Source organism: Microcaecilia unicolor, chromosome 1 (assembly GCF_901765095.1).
Source record: "Microcaecilia unicolor chromosome 1, aMicUni1.1, whole genome shotgun sequence".
NCBI lineage: Eukaryota > Metazoa > Chordata > Amphibia > Gymnophiona > Siphonopidae > Microcaecilia > Microcaecilia unicolor.
In genome coordinates this window covers 673,128,745-673,149,355 of record NC_044031.1, presented here as the reverse complement: position 1 = coordinate 673,149,355, position 20,611 = coordinate 673,128,745, and the positions used below count along the sequence as shown (strand labels likewise).

General features: G+C 43.1%; 1 protein-coding gene across 8 annotated transcripts in view; it reads left to right on the top strand.

Annotated features, from left to right (window-relative positions):
• Positions 1-20,611, top strand: part of TNKS1BP1 (tankyrase 1 binding protein 1) — a 162,787-nt gene that overhangs the window by 52,668 nt on the left and 89,508 nt on the right. For 7 of the 8 annotated variants that reach the window (XM_030187435.1, XM_030187452.1, XM_030187426.1 and 4 more), the window contains 3 exons: positions 1,230-1,328; positions 1,825-2,866; positions 3,402-3,465. In XM_030187435.1, the coding sequence (XP_030043295.1) occupies positions 1,274-1,328; positions 1,825-2,866; positions 3,402-3,465 (1,161 nt within the window). In that variant the 5' untranslated portion in view covers positions 1,230-1,273. Of the gene's footprint in view, positions 1-481; positions 552-1,229; positions 1,329-1,824; positions 2,867-3,401; positions 3,466-20,611 lie in introns of those variants that run through there. The other variant, XM_030187462.1, reaches the window with a different exon arrangement.

Genomic DNA, 20,611 nt, shown 5'->3' with positions numbered 1-20,611 from the left:
CCTTGTAAATGTTTTCTGACATTCATTTGAAATCTAGTGGGAGGCTGTTGCTTGGCAGCTGAACCAGGCCCTGCTTTACCTCATCAAATTCCAGCAAACTTAGCCAAAGTTACAAATGAGAAAAGAGAGAGAGAGAGATTTTTTCCAGATGTTTATTTTGTCCCTGTTAGGGATTCTGTTTGCTGTTTGCTGCTGTGAGGATACTTAAGGAATTCACCCAAGAAAGAGGGGGAGGGATAACTAATGGAGAAAGAAAAGGGGAGAAACAACTGAAGGAAAAGAAAATGTGAGAGGAAGTAGGGAAAACACTGGAAAGAGAGACAAAAGACCTGGGTTTGATGGGACTTTTATCAGGAATTGAGTTACGGCATACTTAAAAATAGTGAGATTTGCTCTTGCATTGTAAGTCTTGGTTTTGTAATCCTGGGTCCCTCCCTATTCCCCGTGTGTGTCTCACGTGCACTCTCTCGCTCTCTTTCTTTCTCTGTACTTGGCAGAGCAGGGCTTGTGTCACCAGAGCCGTTTCCAGCCTGAGGCGAGGAAACAGTCGGGTAAAGGGGGGGAATTCAGGGTTGGGGAGGGAGAGAGATCAGCAGGTTAAGTGTTGGTGTCTTTATCTGATTGGAATTACATTGAGTTAAATGTTGGGGTGATAGGATAAAGGCGAACTTGTGGCTTTCTTGGAATACAAGCAGATGGATCAGAACTCTCATACAGGCCTAAGCAAGTTTGAGCAGGGAGGAACTCGTTCTGGTACAGAGTCCTGATTCCAGAGCTGCATCCTGTTCCAGCTGTTACATCTACATGGTACAGAACTAGTCAAGTCAGGGACTGTGGGAGTTGTGACCCTAAATGACATTAAGGGTTGGCGCAAAGGTATTTGGGGTGGGGAGGAAAGATTTATTCTAGTATGGAGTTTGAAAGATGGTAATCACATTCTAGGGTGCTGAGGGGTGGGGTCATAGGTTTCTGTGTCCTTGGTTGTCATATCTGCCAATGTGAGGGGTGGAGCTTATGACTCCAAATATGCTGGTGTAAAAATTGGAGGGGGGGAGGAATCATGTGTTCCACTATGAATGGTGGGGATCGTAGTCCCTATGGGATTTTGGAGCAGAGGCATTGTGTTTGGCTTCTAGATGTGAGAGTCTTGGCTTTCTCAGTGGAGTAATGCTGAAATTGCATTCTTGTTGTTTAGATCTCATGCATCCATGTCTGTCTTTCTTTTCCAGGCATTGTTGACCTCTGTACTACTCCTCACTCAACTGTCGATGCTATGGCATCTGAACCTCAACTGGGAGCCACTGTGCCACCAGAAAAATTGGATATCGGTATGTGCCAAGCTAGAATAGAAGCTGAGATTAATCTGATGATAAAGAGGAAGGGAGAGGTGAGATGAGAAGAGCATTGAGATGAGAGTGGAGGGATGGCAGAGGAGAGCAGTGAGGTAAGGGAAAATTAAGGTAAAGAGCTGAGTTAGGGCAAGGAGAAGTGAAATGATGGCGACTGAAGGGAGCACGACAGTGGGAAAAGTGGAGACAGGAGAGTGAATGGCTATTTTGATAAGACTTTGGGCATATGCTTAGCAAATTCAAATGCTGTAGTTCTCATTTATTAAATCTTTTCTTCCATTCTGTGCCTGTGGAGGAAAAGCGAGGTAAATTCCTGCTTTATTGAGTGACAATGTAAGGGTTATTGAAGCTTTGGAGGAGCAGCTGCAGTTCTGCATGGCAGCTTGGGGTATAAGGAAGGGTCGCTTGTTGCCAGTACCTTAGGAACAGGTAGGCCTTGTTAATTTTTTCCATCTTTACTGCATTTGTGTCCCAGGGCAAACTCCACCGAAGCCACTTCTGAAACCCAAGCCAAGACTTTTGCCAAAACCTGCATTCCCAGAAAAACCGGTGACTTCTCCACAATCAGATGGACTGGCATGCTCTTCCTGCCCAGGCTTATACAGCCCAAAGTCACCATTGGCAGATGTTCCTTTGGCAGAGAAAATTAACATTCTTACTGGGCCAAAGCCCTATGGCAGCAGCACCACTGCAGGGCTCAATATCAAACGCCCATCTTTCACCTTCAAGCGCCAGAAATCGGAGACCATTTCCCATGAAGGTAATACTGAGAATATAGTTCCTATAGTCTCTGAGGCACGAAATTCATTGACTTTCTCAGAACCACCAAAAGCGTTTGTCCCATGGCGTATAGATGATACCGATGGAAGGAAACCTGATTGTGAAGAGCTCTCTGCAACCATCTATCCAGTTGCTGGTGTGAATTTGGAGACGAGAAAGATGGAGAAAAAAGTTGCTGGGGGAGAAACAACAGCACTGGCCTCGGATCTGGCAACAGCAGAGAGATCCCCTGAACAACGTAAGGCAGGTCCCTTCAGGGTAAAGCCGGTTCCTGTGGCAGTGAAACCTGGACGCTTCCCTGGCACAACTGTAGAGGAGATCCTGGCTAGAATGGAGGAGGGGAAGACAGCATCAGTGACTCAAGGACCTGACAGATCATGGGCACAGAGGCAGTCTCTCAGCTTTGATGGGGGCTCCCGTTTTGGCTCAAAGGCATATTCCTCCTTCCGCAGACAGCAAAGCATCACTGAGGCAAAGAAAGAATCTGAGGAGAAAGCAGCCAAGGAGGTAGAAAGGAAACCAGGGACGGGTCTTTCTCCCACAGGAGTTACTGAGCACCTACAGGGAGATCCTGTAAGAAATCAGGCAGTGGTGCCAGTGGCAGAAGAGGACAGGGCCAGGGAGAAGGGCGGTCAGAGTCCTGACTTGAGAAGTGCATCACAGCTTCTTCAGCAGCCAAGCACAGCTGTCTTTCCATTGTTGGAGTCTGCCAGCCCTGCTGTGCCCTCTAAGGAGAGGTAATTTTATCTACAGAGAGGGAATCTGAGTGGGGACAGTTTGTGCGTGGTTTATGCCTCCTTGTGGTGGTGTAGAGAGTGACTTTCTCTGTACAATATGTGGGGATGCGGCTGGGGTATTGGCACTGCTCATAAAATTGTTCTCGGATATGCAAATGATTCATGTCTCTGTTGTGTGTGCATGAATTATGCTTCCATGTTATATATGGGATTTGTGTGTCATTCTATTGTGCTTGTGTGAACTTGTGTATCTTTGTGTTGTGTGTGTGAATTTTCTGTCATGGTTTTTTTGTGTGTGATCAGTGTTCAGAGTACCCAGTGCTGAAATTTTTAGAGTTAATCCTGTGTATACTGAAAGATCACAGAGCACAGCCTTCCATGGACATTCCAGCGCACATGGGAAGGGAGCAAGGGAGGAGTTAACTCCTTGTGTTCTGAAAGATTGGTCTTTTTAGAGTGGTAGTGAGGACTTTTTTCCCAAAATGATAAAATCTACATATTGGTACTCTCTCTCTTTTTCTTTTTGTCTGCTCAGCTGCATCCTGCCTGCCTCCAGCTGGGACAGAAACCAATTCCAAGGTCAGCTGTCTCCTCCCAGGGTGAGTAAGATACTGAATTCATCTGGAAACATCTGCATTGAGATATGTGGCTGTGTTAGAGCAGGTCCATTTTCTCTCTTCCCTTCCCCTCCAATCTTTCTATTGCCTGTCTCTTTCATGCAGTTTTGTCTCCTAGATGCCTCTGTTTCCCCTCCAGTTTCTCTCTCCACGTCTGTTTCAAAAGCATCCCAAAATGACAAGTTTTTAGCCATGTGGCCAAAACTGTTCTAGCCCAAAAATACGGGACAAATAATTCATACACAAATGATGTTTCCTTCTCTGTTCACTTCAGAAACACCTAGCAATCCGAGAACTTCATACGACAGTCTTCATGAGTCAAAAATAAATGTGTTTTCTATTCAGATAACTAGTCTAGGAATTATTGAAGTACTGAATCAGAAGATGAGCTGACCCTGTACAAGTTTCATAGGGGACAGTTTTCAAAGAGATTCTCCAGGACACCTTTCAAAATTGCTCCTCCTTGCCCCCAGTATGGGGGAGAAATGGGCAGAGTAGGGCCATGGCAGCAAAGTACCTGTAGGAAGTTTAGTTCAGACTCCCCAGGGGGGAAATTGCCTCTGTAAACTCCTTAGGTACCTACAGACCCTGCCTGGCAAGAAATAAAAAAAAAAAAAAAAAGCAGTTACACGTGGAATTTCCCTTTTGAAAATGAAATTTTCAGGCCCATATGGAGGACGAAAATTTCAATTTCTACTTCCTTGTTTCACAGTTTAATGACCTTGATTTACATGGTAGGAAAACAATGTGATAAGTCAGTGGCCAAAGACAGAGAGAGATGCACAGAGAGAGATAGGCAAAGCTAGCAGGAAAAAGGAGGTGGTGGTATCTCTGTACAGCAGGGACATAGCCAAGGATGGACCTGGGCTGACAATGGACCTATCCGCTTGTGTCTAAGCCCCACCCAGCAACTGTATGCACCCTTCTGCAGTTGGTGGGAATCTCCAAGTGTCACCTACTGAAGAAATCCAGAGCCTGCCCTGATCACATAAAGTTTGGCTGTCAGTGGTTCGAAGTAGCGCCACAAGCATGTTTGGTTTAGCATGTGCTCAGCTCATGCATGAGAAATGAGCATGCTTGCAGTGCTGGCAGTCTGAATGCTGACTCTCCTCAGGTCACTTCACTGGCTTCCAATCAGATACCGCATTCAATTCAAGCTTCTCCTTCTTACCTACAAATGCATTCAGTCTGCTGCCCCTCACTACCTCTCCTCCCTCATCTCCCCCTATGTTCCCGCCCGTAACCTCCATTCACAGGACAAATCCCTCCTCTCTGTACCCTTCTCCAACACCGCCAACTCCAGGCTCCGCTCATTCTGCCTCGCCTCACCCTATGCTTGGAACAACCTTCCTGAGCCCTTACGCCAAGCCCCCTCCCTGCCCATCTTCAAGTCTTTGCTTAAAACCCACCTCTTCAATGCTGCATTCGGCACCTAACTCTTACCGTTCAGTAAATCCAGACTGCCCCAATTTGACCGCCCCTATCGGACTGTCCGTTCACTTGTCTCTTAGATTGTAAGCTCCTTGAGCAGGGACCGTCCCTCTATGTTAAATTGTACAGTGCTGCGTAACCCTAGTAGCGCTTTAGAAATGTTAAGTAGTAGTAGTAGTAGGACATATGGTACAAACATTTTAAATACCTGAAAAGTATTAAAGCCTAAGAAATTAGCACTTTACAAAGGAAAGCAACAGCAAGTAGAGGGCTGAAAGGGGGGTAGATTAAGAAGAAAAACCGCATAAAAAATGGGAGCGTGCCAGGTGCCCTTGACCTGGATTGGCCACTGTCGGTGACAGGATGCTGGGCTAGATGGACCTTTGGTCTTTCCCAGTATGGCACTACTTATGTACTTATGACTATGTTTTATGCCGTCCTATTTATTCTGTAATTTTTGCCGGTTAAGTGCTGAATATCGGCACTTAACAGGCTAAGTGCTGACTCCACCCCCAGAACACCCCCAAAATAACCATTTTTGGCTTGGGTGCTAACCAGATAGTGTCGTTGAAAATGTCTGGTTAGGCCTGAAAAGAGAATTTAAATGGCTAAGGAGCCTCTCCTGGCCATTTAAAGCGTTTTGAATATTGAGCCCATGATGATTAACTGACTAACCAGCTTCAAGTCCTCCATAAAAAGGGGAAATGATGCTAGTATGAGGTCTTTATTAGTGAGCTGACCCGACATGGCTGTGTTTCTGCACAATGCCTGTGTCGGGAGTCGTTATCTGCATAAGAAAACTGATATAAGCATAGTGCCCAGAAGTCATACGTTGCATCACAAATATATCTGAACACTGAAGAAAATGTGATGCTCCAAGACTTTTACCCTGCATTAAGAGCAGAGTCTTTTGGAGCATTATATTTTCTTCAGCATTCAGATATATTTGTGATGCTAAATACTGGGAATCATATCTTATTCCAATTACAACTGTTATGGAACCCTCCTATTTGTTCATCTTAATTAGATCCTCATGAGCGGAGGAGTGGCCTAGAGGTTAGGGTGGTGGACTTTGGTCCTGAGGAACTGAGTTCGATTCCCACTTCAGGCACAGGCAGCTCCTTGTGACTCTGGGCAAGTCACTTAACCCTCCATTGCCCCATGTAAGCTGCATTGAGCCTGTCATGAGTGGGAAAGCGCGGGGTACAAATTTAACAAAAATAAAATAAAAAATATTATATCTTGTTATTATTCCGTTAAAATGATTGCTACGATATTTTTATGCACCTATCTGTATCTTTATTCTGAAATTCTTATTCTATAATGTGTATATGTCGTAACATTTTTGTAAGCCACACTGAGCCGGCAAATAGGTGAGAAAATGTGGGATACAAGTGCAGCAAATAAGTAAACCTATGGGCCACATGATACTTGGTGGGCGTTAATGCCCATTAACACATGGTAAGCTTATTTCCTTTTCCAGATGATTTATAAATATGTTTAAAAAGCACTTGTCGCAGTACAAATTCCCGGGGCCCTCTATTCTTCATCTTTCTTCATCAAGAAAATTAACCATTTAGCCCTACAGTTTTTAAAATCCAATGTAATACCCTCTGTAACAGTCAAGACCTGAAATGACGTCCGGTGACTTCAGTAGCTGTAGTTCTAACTAGTTTGACTTTTTTTTTTCACAAGCACATTTTTTTTACAAGTTTTCTTCACAGGCGCAGATTGAGTGTACACAAGTTTTCATTATCTTTGATGTATCATGTTTTCCATTTCAAAGTTCACAAATTTCATAAGTCCCTTCTCCTGGAAACCTCTCAAGGGTTTAAACCTGGAGCTTTGGAGACTGGATCATATTTTAGTAGACAAAATCAGTGACACACATCATAACTAGACTTTAGATTTGAAGTGTGTGGTTTCTCCCTATCTTGTTCTCACTCAGTCTTACCGAATGCTTCCCTTTTTCGGAAGGTGCTATCCAGTGAATCTTCTCTAGTCTAAAGGTACCATATAGAAGGACTTCATGTTCTCTTTAAAGTGTAGATGTGTTGGTAAGATTCCCTCTTACTCATGGTTTCCTCACTGACTGAAAACATAACACAGACAAGGTTCCATACTCCACCCAGGACCTTAGGGCTTTACTAAGAGATCAGCTTTCTCTCTTCCATCGTCCTCCTGTGACTTGCAACTTCACTCACTCCAGCATCTCTCATGCACTGTTGCTCTCAGTAGACTCCGGCTCCAAACAGAGAAGCCAATGTTCAGAGCCGGACACCAAAGCTGCGCGCAGATGAGCCCACAACACAACAGTAATGTGTAAAACTAGCTCAACGATGCTCGAAGCAAATTATATTTGTACTTTGTGTGCAGTTAAATCGCACTATAAAACAGGAAGTGGAGGGTAAAACATGCCTGATACATGTGCACAAAGGTTTTGCAGTAAGTGCAGCTCTTGTGCGCATGCCCAGGCCAAAACGGAAGTGTCAGTATTCATCGGCACTTTTTCTTCTGCGCCTAAATATGAGCCTCAGAAATATTAATAGCACATGCCATTTTTGTGAGGCTCATTTAGACACAAGAAACAGGCACAGATGTGTGCTTTTACTTTCAGTTTTGCTTTGACACGCACAGATCTGCCAAGTCTCCCACTTTTGCGGGTCATCTCCCGCCGAGAAGCTGGGATCTCCCGCTGAGTGGCCTCCCTATCAAGCGGCAGCAGGAGATGCCTTGATAAAGCACCATCTCATGCTGCCACTCATCCCACGGCAGCAAGAGATGACGTTTTATGATGGTGTTTCCTGCTGCCATTGGACGGAGAGACCACTCCTTTTCCCGCTGGGTGCTGGCCACAAATCAGCTGTGCTGGGGTGGACCAATGTGTTTGGGTGGGCAAAGCAATGGGCAGGGTGAAGCAGAGCTGCGGCAGAGTGGGGTGAGCTGAGGTGGGCCCTTTATCTCCTGCTGAGTGGATCGGCCCCCTTGGCAGCTGTTCACGCGTGCATGTTTGTTACTTTCTGTCCGCCTTTAAAACTTACAAGAGCCACCTCATGCTTGTTAAAGAAGACAATGTGAAAAATTGACCAGAAATCCTCTCCTCAGTGCTGTCTATGCTGTCCCTGACCTGCTGAAAATTTTTCAGCATTACGGGCCATAATTTTCTAATGTACATTACAGCGCTTTCGTTTGTGCATTGTGAAGGAATCCGTACTGGCCTCATGACATTTCAAAACAATTTGCAGCCATCCATAGTGAGTACATTATGGCCCAGGTTCTGGCCCTCTGAGCATTCAGTGCACAATAACATGCGTGCAACCCTGGCGTTAACCACGAGCATCAGCCCCAGACTTGAATTGAACATCTTCCCTCTAAAACTGGGCTTCTCAACCCTCTCCCAGAGGCACACCTAGCCAGGTTTTCAAGATTATCACAATGAATATACATTGGAAAGATTTGCTTACAGCAGATCTCCAATATATGGAGAGTTCTCATGAATAGTCATTGTGATAATCCTATGAAAACAAGAGATTACGGGTTCTACCAGGAAGTTTCCGTTAGCTCAAATTCCATAATACAAAGACAATAGATGTAAAAGTGGACATACAACTGTGGGGGCAGAACACGTGGAATGCTTTGAGACAGGCATATAGCATGTGCTGGTTGGGAACACAGAGTGGAACCGAATGGTAAGTGACGTGGGTGATGAGATAAAGGTGAGACAGCAGCCCTGAAGAACATCCCTAGTTACAAAATGTCACATCTAAGGCTTAGATTCTAAGCAGATGATGATGGGTATTTGTGTATGGGGGGTGGGGGTGGGGGGAGAAGGTATTGGTCACTGAAAGCCATGCAGGTTTGTTAGGATAGGAGGTGGGGGAGGTGAGTTTACTCCATATTCCATATTGCCCCTCTCACAGTCATTAAGATCTCACTGGTCGATATTCAAAATGATTTAAGCAGCTGCTGACCAGTTAGATTGCTTGTTCGGGGCCATCTGCTAATGTTAACCAGTTAATGCTGCTGAAGATTAGCAGTTAGCGCTTAAGTGAAAACCAGCTATTTTAGGGATATTCCAGGGGTGGAGTCAGTGGTTTGCCGGTTAAGTGCCGATATCCAGCATTTAACTGACCAGGGTAACAGCATAAATGGGACCAAATAAAACAGTCTTATCTTTATGCTGCAACCCACAGCCAGTTAAGTTCTGAATATTGACTTAACCGGCAGCACGTTAACCGGTGCTGTATAAAGCAGACATTCAGTGCCAAAGCCCAGACACGGTCCAGCATTGTACCTTTGGAGAATAAAACTGGTAGTGGTCAGCAGAATGCTCGCTGTCACCTGCTGAATATTGACCCCCTCTGAATCAAAACCACTTATCTAGAGTGAGATTGTACTTGAGTGTGCATTTTTTTTATTTAGCCCCAGCTCTAGGGAAATCTCTTGGCCAATCTTCAGCTACAACAGGGTTTCTCAACCCAGTGTTCAGGACGCACTTAGTCAGTCTAGTTTTCAGGATGTGCCTGATGAATATGCATGAGCTAGATTTTCATTCACTGCCTTCACTATATGCAAATCTATCTCATGCAAATTCATTGTGGGTATCCTGAAAACCTGACTGGTTGGGTGTGTCCCAAAGACTGGGTTGACTAGAGACAAAAACTCAAGAAAGACTTAGACATATTATTTTACATTAGTTTTTTAGGTCATCAGGTCGATGGACTATGGCTCTGGAAGGACAATTCCCTTTTCCTTTTGTCTTATTGTATTTTATCTTTGTTTAATATTTAATTTTTAGGCTAGACCTGGAATTCTAAACCGTGTGAATAGGCATGTTCCAAGAGACGGTATATGAAATACAATAAATACGTTACACTATGAACTGGAGGAGCACACAATTCATGGATTGTGAAGGGTCATGGATTTGATATATCACCTTTTGTGGTACAGCCAAAGTGGTTTACATTAATTATATGCAGGTGCTTTCTCTTTCCCTGGTGGACTCGGTCTTTTGTACCTGGGGCAGTGGACGGTTAAGTGACTTGCCCAAGGTCACAAGTAGCCACATTGAAAGTTGAACCCAGTTCCCCAGGTTCTCAGCCCACTGTGCTAACCATTAGTCTATTCTCCACTACCAGTGCAGTAATCACAATGTTATTTAAGAAGGTGACGCCATTGAGGCTAGATGGAAGTAATTGATGTGGACAGGAGAGATTTGAGAAAGGTGATGTCATGAAAATCCTGTGAGGATGAGTGACCTATGAGGTAACCCCTAGGGAGGTACAGTTTGGATGGTTCACAAAATCCCAAGGCTTTGAGAATGGCAGACCTGGTCCACAGAAATAAATAAATAAACAGTACATAGGAGACCAGAGGAAGGCGGTTACAATGAGTAATAAGGTCAGCACACATGGATAAAGTGGAGAGGACTGTATGGTTGCATGATAGGATGGAGATGAGAAAAATTCAAAGGACTGTGTATAGGGATTGTGTGTTGTTGTGGGGCGTTGGATGAAAGCGGATGGTGGATAGGGCTCACTCCCCCTCCTCCTCCCCCATTTATATAACTGTAAATTATGAGAGGGTTCAGTTTTAAAGTAGCAGTATTTTAAAGAACTGTTTTTATTAATGCACTTGGATAAAACAGACTGGTTAGATCCCTTTTTCACTTTGATTTCTGTTTTGTTTTATTTTTAAATGACCACCTAAGAAGATTTTAGGGTTTAAATGGTTTTGAAAGATCCTCTGGCATAGTCTTGAATCTCAGTAAATCAGAGTTGCTGTGCTGACACTCATTTACTTTTACATGTAAAATATGAATAGAGCACAGAGAGCTGAAGAGCAGCTATTCATCAGAATTACATGCAGGAATTGCAGTACATATGGAGCAGAACTACAGCATGGACAAGTGCAGAACGTAGAGTCCCATGTTGTTGTTACACTGATAGCTGTAAAGTGTGAACATATACCATCGAGACATTTTGAGGAAACATGAGTGAGAAAACTTTAAAAATTGGAATGCCAGCATAGTAAATCGGTACACATGGGATAATTCAATAAGGGTTCTTTTTTGTTTTGTTTTTTTTGCAAGGAAAGCCTGTTTTACACATGGAAAAGGCCTTTTATAAAATTGTACAGTGGTATATACACATAGAAGTACCTGTGTTAACAAGATGGTGCGTACTTATACGCTCGGTTCTCAGCATTTGAGGAAGTGCCAGCATCTGCAGCTGATCACCCTGCCAGCTTCCTGGGGATCAGCCAGTGAATCTTAGTCTGGTGGAGCTTGGGCATCCCCATCAACAAAGGAATGAGTGTGGAGGGGAGGGGGAAACTGAGAGGAAATGCTTGGCTCTCCTAGTCCACACCTGGGCTCCCTCAAAATGGGCTTCTGGCTATATCCCTGATGTGGCATATAATCTCGGTCTCAAATTTACCACTAACACTTGCTGTAGCACTCGCATTATGCCAAAAAGACAGTGGCATTCTTTGGTCGGCTGCCACCCAGGGCGGATTGCCGCTGCACACCCCCTCCCCCGGGTGCAGCGTCATCTGTCCCCTCCCCCTGCAGCACGAAGCCCCCCCCCCCCCCCAGGTGCAATTCGTCTTACCTGCTGGGGTGCTGAGAGCACCAGCGCGGCTGTCGGCTTTGCTGGTTCCCTGCTTCCTTTGTCCCGGAACATAAAGTAACAGCAGAGGGAGTAGGGAACCGGCGGAGCTGACAGCTGCATAGCTGCTCCCTGCACCCCTCCTGCAGCATGCACCTGGGCCCCCCCCCCCCCGCAGTACGCCACTGCAAAAAGAGCTTCCTTCTGGAGTTCATAAGATGTAACATGTATAGGCAACTTATCCAGATGTGTGTGAAAATTCTTTAATCAGGCCTGTGGCTCCCAACATGAAGGGAAATATTTCTGTCTTTTTGCCACATTTCTTTGTCTTTGACTGCATTTCTTGGTACTTAAGGATCTTCCCTCTCTTAACACGGTTCACAGAGTAATAGCTTCGGCATGACACCTCTATGATCAATGCCAATGGTGTTTTTCTCTGCCACACGGGAGACCCAGGTTGAATTCCTGAATCTGCCTCCTGCTCCTTAAACGGGAGAGGGTATGGGTACCATGCCAGGCAGTGTTAACGTGTACCCTAGGGCAGGGGAATCCCAGACATATGCAGGCTTCCACAGTATGGTTCCTGCCTGAAAACTCTTAGTGTAATGGCTAGACTAAGAAAAGGAGGAAGTGAAAAATGGGGAAACACCACAAAACTAAAAAAAAAGAATAGTGTAAAAACAGCATGAAACTCCTAGAAATTAGACCAAAAGCTTTAAGAACTGGAACTTGTCTCGGTAAAATAGTGTTAGAAAATGAAAGCTGTACTTGGGAGGAGGGGGCAAGAGGAGCCCCTCACATCTGGTATCAGCTCTCCCTCTGTTTACTTTTGAAGCAGTTTTTACACACATGGAAGGTGAGTGCCAGAGAGAGAGAAAAGGAGCATGAACCAGTGTGGCGGCAGGTGTAAGAGAGAGTGCCCAGAAATTAAAGATTAACTTCCAGCTGTCCCTGACTGGCTATAGATAAATGTTAACTAGTTCAGCCCTGAGCCGGACTTCTTTTCTATTACCAGTCTCCTTAAACAAACATGTGCATGCAAAGTTTTAACAGAAAAAAAAAATTCCATCTGTGCATGCCACCTCCCTTGCCCTTCCCTTTCCCCAAATTAGGTTAGTTATGTCAGTGACACTTTGCAGTCTCTGTTTTCTTAAGTCTTTAGAAATTAAAAACTCCCTCATTCAGACCTTTTCCTTGGTCTGTTATTCTTCTCCTTTACCATCTTCCTTCTTTGTTGTTTGGTTGTGACCCTCCATTTCTTTCATGGTTTCTCTGTTCTATTCAGATTTATGTTCATCTTATTCTTTTCATTCATTTTGTTTTCTGTATTTCCTCTCCCCTGTGTCTGTTTTCTTTTCTGTTCCCTGTTGTCTTCCCAGCTTATGTTTTGTTTTGTTTTTTTTTAATCCCGACACCATTCTTCTGATGCTGTCACCTATGTTTTGTTTTCCTTTCCTTGCTGGGATTAACCCACTCTCTCCTACTCTATCCTTCTCTAATATCCCTCACTCTCCTCTTATACCCATGTTCCTCTTCCTCCTCCTCATCTCACACAGTGCTCTCAAACTGCTCCTCACATATCTCTTCTCTCCACCCTTTTGCTTCATTTCTATTCCCCACTCTCAATTTTCTTTACCCCCTTCATGCCTTATGACTTCCTCCTCCCTCATTTTTCCTCTTCTTCATCCATTCCCTCCTTTCTATGCTCTCTGCCCCATGGTTGCTGGAATTTACCTCCTCCCTACTCCATACTGCTGCAGCACACACACTTCCTCCATCCACACTATATGCCATCTTTCCCCCTGTCTCCTTCCTTTTTTATTTATTCCCTTTCTCCAACATCTCCCCTCACCTTTCTCCAGTAGTTGGCCTCCGACTCTTGCTTTTCTCCCCTCTTTCCTTTCTCTTTGCCAATCCCATTTCATTGAAGGTTGCGGGAGCCCACGGATCATGTGACTACCAATCTCTGCATCCTGTAACTACTGTTCTGACACTGCTGAAAAGGTTTAGAACATCTTACTGCTGATCTCGTGCATCATGAGGTCCAGCAGGCAGATGGTGTCAACCTTGTGAACTTTGGATCATCTTACTTAGCAGCACCAACACAGAAGTCGCAGGATATGTGGATCGGCAGCCACGAGATTGATGGCAGTGACATTATGTGACAGCACACATGAAGAAGGTGTAAAGAGAGTGTCCTGAGAGCATGCATGTCATCTCTTACATTGGGTAGGAGTTTTTCTCTTTCCTCCTCTTCAGATCACGCCCCCCACCCCCCCTCGTTGTCGTCATTTTCTGCATCTGTCCATTTCTTCAACTTTCTTGTTCGGTACATCTCTCAGCCTCATTCCATTTAGTGACTGGACATGCATAAAACAGGCATGGACAGGTGCAGTCCTTGTGGACAGCAAGCATGTCAGGTTCTCTGGATATCCCTAATAAATATGTATAATATAAATCAAGCAACTACGTTTCCAATATTGCATCAATTTATTCTTCTTATAAATCCCAATTTATAGTTTTTATCATATCAAACAGTGTGCTTTTATCTGTATTCACTCACTCTCAAACCACATAACATACATCTCACAACAAAACTCGTTATATCTATTTTAAACCAAAGGTGATCACATGATACTAGAAAATCACTCCCCGTAAGCAAGTTGACAACTTATAATTGGTTCCTTACTAATATGCTAAGGTATTTAGCAGCACAGTTGCATTATCACTTTTCTTTTCAAATTTGCAATTACACTTAACATAAAAGTCACTTATCACTTTCAGGAAGCGTCTGTTCATAATAATGGTGTTATTCCATCCGATCAAACTACTTTTCTTCAAGCTTCACAGCTGGTAACAAGTGATGGTTCTTACAATTCCGTCATCATTTCCAGTTACTAGTGTCACGGTTCTTCCTTGGGTGATCTCCTATAGGCTCACTACTTCACCTTCCGTAATGGCCAAATTTTAACAATCAGCACCAGACGTAACCATACGGAAGGTGCAGTAGTGAGCCTATAGGAGATCACCCAAGGAAGAACCGTGACACTAGTAACTGGAAATGATGACGGAATTGTAAGAACCATCAACCAAGCTTGAAGAAAAGTCGTTTGATCGGATGTAATAACACCATTATTATGAACTGAGGCTTCCTGAAATTGATAAGTGACTTTTATGTTAAGTGTAATTGCAAATTTGAAAAGAAAAGTGATAATGTGTTGCTAAATACCTTAGCATATTAGTAAGGAACCAATTATAAGTTGTCAACTTGCTTACGGAGAGTGATTTTCTAGTATCATGTGATCACCTTTGGTTTAAAATAGATATAACGAGTTTTGTTGTGAGATGTATATATGTGGTTTGAGAGTGAGTGAATACAGATAAAAGCACACTGTTTGATATGATAAACCTATAAAGTGGGATTTATAAGAAGAATAAATTGATGCAATATTGGAAACACAGTTGCTTGATTTATATTATATTATTAATGGTAGTAACTGGATTGAAATATAGGAACTCAGATTAATTACTTAATAAATATCTATGAGACAGATTTGCATACAGTGGAGGCAGTAACATAAGAATAGCCATATGGAAAGGGATGCAAAATAAGACCAAGAATATTATAATGCCTCTGTATCGCTCCATGGTGCGACCTCTCCTTGAGTATTGCATTCAGTTCTGGTCGCCATATCTAAAAAAAGATATAGCAGAATTGGAAAAAGTTCAAAGAAGAGTGACCAAAATGATAAAGGGGATGGTTCTCCTCCCCATAGGAGGAAAGGCTAAAGAGATTAGGCCTTTTCAGCTTGGAAAAGAAACGGCTCAGGGGATATATGATTGAGATCTACAAAATACTGAGTGGAGTAGAATGGGTAAAAGTGAATCAATTTTTTACTCTTTCAAAAAGTACAAAGATCAGGGGACATGATGAAATGACATGAAAATACTTTTTAAATGAATAGGAGGAAATATTTTTTCACTCAAAGAATAGTTAAGCTCTGGAACTTGTTGTCTTAGGATGTGGTAACAGTGGTTAACGTATCTGGGTTTTAAAAAGTTTTGAACAAGTTCCTGGAGGAAAGTCCATAGTGTGTTGTTAAGGTGGACATGGAGGAAGCCACTGCTTGCCCCAGGATTGATAGCATGGAATGTTGCTACTAATTGGGTTTCTGCCAAGTACTTGTGACCTAGATTGGCCACTGTTGGGAGCAGGATACTGGGCTAGATGGACCATTGGTCTAACCTAGTATGACTATTCTTATGCTCTTATAACGGTCCATTTATCCCAGTATTCTACTTACAACAGTGGTCAATTCAGATCGCAAGTACCTGACAGAATCCCAAATATTAGCAACATTCATACTACTGATCCCAGGGGCAAACAATGGCTTTTCCCATGTCTATCTTTATCTCAATAGCAGACTATGGACTTTTCCTCTTGGAATTTGTCCAAACCTTTCTTAAACCCAGATACACTAACTGCTGATACCACATTCTCTAGCAACAAGTTCCAGAGCTTAACTATTCATTGAGTGAAAAAATATTTCCTCCTTTTGTTTTAAAAGTAGTACCATGTAACTTCGTTGAGTGTCCCATTTCTGTGCACTTCTTGAAAGAGTGAAAAATGGATTTACGTTTACCCATTTTACACCACTCAGTATTTTGAAGACCTCTATCGTATCCCTCCTCAGCAGTCTCTTTTCAAAGCTGAAGAGCTCTAACCTCTTAAGCCTTTCTTCATATGAGAGGAGTTCCATCCCCTCAATTATTTTGATTGCCCTTCTTTGAACCTTTTCTAATTCTGCTATATATTTTTTTCTTCTTTTTTTAAGATACTGTGACCAGAATTACACATAATACCCAATGTGTGGTCACACCATAGTGTGATACAGAGGCTTTATAATATTCTTTGTCTTATTTTCTATCCCTTTCCTAATAATTCCTAGCATTCTGTTTGTTTGTTTGTTTTTTTTTGGCCACTGCTACACACTTGGTAGAAGATTTCACCATATTGTCCACGATGACACTTAGAATTTTTTCTTGGGTGCTAACTCCTAGGGTGGAACCTAACATCAAATAGCTATGATTTGAATTATTCTTCCCAATGTGCATCACTTTGCACTTGTCCACACATTACATTTCATCTGCCATTTGGATGCCCGGTCTTCCAACTTCTTAAGATCTTCCAGCAGTTTTTCCACAATCTGCATGTGTTTTTAACAACTTTGAATAGTTTTGTGTTATCTGCAAATTTAATCATCTCACTTGACATTCCCATTTCCAGATCATTAATAGATATGTTAAATAGCACCAGTCCCAGCACAGATCCCTGGGGCACTTCACTATTCACCCTTCTCCACTGAGAGAATTAGCCATTTAACACCACCCTCTGTTTTCTTTCCGTCAACCAATTCCTAATCCTCAGCAGAACATTGCCTCCTGTCCCATGGGTTTTTAATTTTCTCAAAAGTCTCTCATGAGGGACTTTGTCAAATGCTTTCTGAAAATCTAGATACAGTACATCAACCAGCTCACCGTTATCCACATGTTTATTCATGCATTCAAAGAAATGAAGCAGATTGAGGCAAGATTTACCTTGGCTGAATCCCATTAAACCATGTTTGCCTATGTGTTTAATGATTTTATTCTTTAAAATAATGTTCACAATTTTTCCCGGCGCTAATATCAGGGTTACCAGTCTGTAATTTCCCGGATCACCTCTGGATCCATTTTTTAAAATGGGCGTTACATTGGCCATCCTCCAATCTTCAGGTACTATGGATGATTTTAACGGGTTATAACAGCAGATCGATTTCATGTTTGAGTTTTTTCATTACCCTGGGGTGTATACCATCCAGTCCAGGTGATTGCAAAGAAGCAATTCAGCCTCTCTGTTATGGCCTTGTCCTCCCTGAATGCCCCTTTTACTCCTCGAAGATCTAACGGTCCCATGGATTCCCTCACAGGCTGTCTGCTTCTGATATACCTGAAAAAGTTATTACTGTGAGGTTTTTTTTTTGTTTGTTTTTTTTTGTCTCCGAGTCAAGTTTCCCTTCATATTCTTTTTTGGCCTTCTTTATCAATGCTTTGCATCTTATGTTGCCAGTGCTTCTGTTGCTTGTTTTCTTCATTTGGATCTTTTATCCATATTCTGAAAGATGTTCTTTTGGCTCTGATAGCGTGTTTCAATTCTCCCTTTAACCTTGCTGGCTGTTGTTCGCTCTTCTTTTTACCTTTATTAATACATGGAATACATCTGGTCTGGGCTTCCAAAATAGTAGTTTTAAACAACATCCATGCCTAATTTAAAGTCCTAACCTTTGCAGCTGAGCCTTTCAGCTTTTTAAAAACCATTTTCATCATTTTATCGTTTTGAAAATTAAATGCTGCTACCAGTGGTGTAGCTAGGTGGGACCACGGGTGCCTGGGCCCCCCAAACTTGCTCTGGGCCTCTGATTGGCTGGCAGGGGTCCCCAACCCCCGCCAGCTGAAGACTTTGTGCAGTGCTGGTCTGCGGCGCTGCCGCCGCCGCATTGCCTGGCCCTGCTCTGTCTTCCTGTCATGTTGGGTACTCTCCTTTTAGTGAAATTGCGCATGCTCAGTTTCTCTAAAAGGAGCATGCCGGACATGAGGGGAAGAGAGAGCAGGGCAGGCAATGTGGCAGCGTCGGAGACCAATGCTGGATGAAGTCTTCAGCTGGTGGGGGTAGGGGACTCCTGCCAGCCAAGGTATTTGCAGCAGCAGTGCTTCAGCTGGTGGGGGTTGTGGAACCCCCGCCAGCCAAGATGTGCAGTGGCAGCGGAGGGGAGGCGGCAAGGTGACGGAGGGGGGAGGGTGGCGGCAGGGTGATGACCAAAATGTGCCCCCCCCACACACACTTTGGGCTCTGGCCCCCTCTCACCTCGAGGTCTGGCTACGTCCATGGCTGCTACAGTAGATTACCTTAGTGACTGCATTCCAGTTATTAAGTCAAATTTGATTATGTTATGATCACTGTTTTCCCAGAAGACCCAACATCGTTACCTTTTGTACTAAGTCCTGCATTCCACTAAAGACTAGATCTAAAATAGCTCCCCTTCTTGTTGGTTCCTGGACCAATTTCTGCATGAAGCAGTCATTTATTAAGCTAAGGAATTTTACCTCCCTAGCACTCCCTGATGTGGCATTTAACCAGTCAATATTGGGGTAATTGAAATCACCCATTATTATACTGTTGCCAAATGCGCTTTTCTAATTTCTGTTAACATATCTTCATCTGTCCATTCTGGCCTGGTGGATGGTAGAATAGCCCTACCTGTATATTCTATCCCTTCACACATGGAATTTCTATCCATAAGGATTCCATGTTGCTGTCTGTTTCATGCAGAATTTTTTTGTTCGACTTAATTCCCTCTCTAACATATAATGCAACCCCCCTATCATTGTGATATATTTTATACCCTAGTAACAGTGTTCCATTGTTCTCTTTCCACCAGGTCTCTGAGATACCAATTATATCTACCTCTTCATTTAGTGCTATATTCTCTATCTCGCCCATCTTATTTTTTTAGGTTTCTAGCCAGTGTTGTGCTGGGAAAATTTTAACAACAGGCTCTCTCTCCGAACATAGCCAGCCCTTCAATTTGGGGGTGCCCCAAGGTGGACTAGGGGGCAAAACATTCCTCTCTCTCTCCTACCTCCCCTGTCCCCCCATGCGGGCACACTAGGCCTACCTTTGCTAGCAGGGATGCCGAGCCCCCACCAGCCAAATATATGGACTACCGCCGCTCCCTGCTGCTTATTTCTGGCTCTGAGCATACTTGCTGGAGAAGTCCTGGCATGCTGCTTAGAGCCAGAAACAATCAGTGAGGAGCAGCGGCAGTTCATTTATTTGACTTGCGGGGCTTGGTATCCCTGCCAGCAAAGGTAAAGGAGTTCAGAGATGCCAAGGGTGGCCCATTTCAAAGCTGGAGATTTACCACCACTATGCTGGAGATTGAAGGCCAATGAGTGAGGTTTTTCTTCTGGGCATCCAAAAGTAAACAAAAACTTCTACAGAGTACATCCAAAATGTAATTATTTTCTCATTTCCTTCTTCCAAAATTCCAGACAGCAGATGAACAGATCAACAGGACTCAAAGCAGTCCAAAACAAGTAATGTCAGAAACATAGTTTAGACTTAATTATTCAACCACCCTTAGGACTCACCTTTGGGTTTAAAAAGCAATACCATGTGCATGTAAGGACTGGATAAACAAATTAAAACAAAGTTTAAAGCAAATGCCCTTAATATGTAATTATTGGTACCAATAATGAAACAGTGATAGAATATTCACATAGCAAGCAGCCTGAGCCAACAGATTTATTTTCCATTGAACATAATTAATTTTACTTGAACTTGGTGGCTTAATAATGTTCTGAACTGAACTGGACAATGTTGGCACATTTAGGGGGATGTTTACTAAGGTTCGTTAGCGTTTCTAATGCGCCCTTTGATGCGCCTATACATTTCTATGGGCATGTTAGCGTTTAACACGCATAAACTATGTACATGCGTTAAAAACACTAATGCGCCCATAGCGCATCTTAGTAAATATAGGTGTCTACTCTGTACGGAACTTATGCATGAAAGAAGCCCTTCCCTCAATATTCAGTACCTCTCTATGAAATGGTAGTAATAAAAAAAAAAAAGGCAAGTGCATTTTTATAATATACCACTGTGGTCCACAAAACAAAAGGAGCACGTTCCCACATGCCATCTTTTTCTTTTCATGTAGGCACAGGGAAAAAGATGTTAAATGCTCCCAGGTTTCAACCTAATTAATGTTGTTGTTTTTTTAATTATAAATAGTAAGTATGTCTGAATGTTAAGCACCTGACCTGATTCTCATAACATTTTTGGTGGCCCTTTATTAGATGAAAACATCTCTGCACGAATACAGGGTGTCAGTATAACCAGCTCCACACAATGATTTACAATCTAACTGATGAAACCAGTAGTTCCTCTGCGTACATCCCTATGCTGCACAAGCCGGCATGTTTAAAATTGTAAGTGAGGTCCCAAATAAGAATACTACCAACAATAAAGAACTACAACATGAATAGAG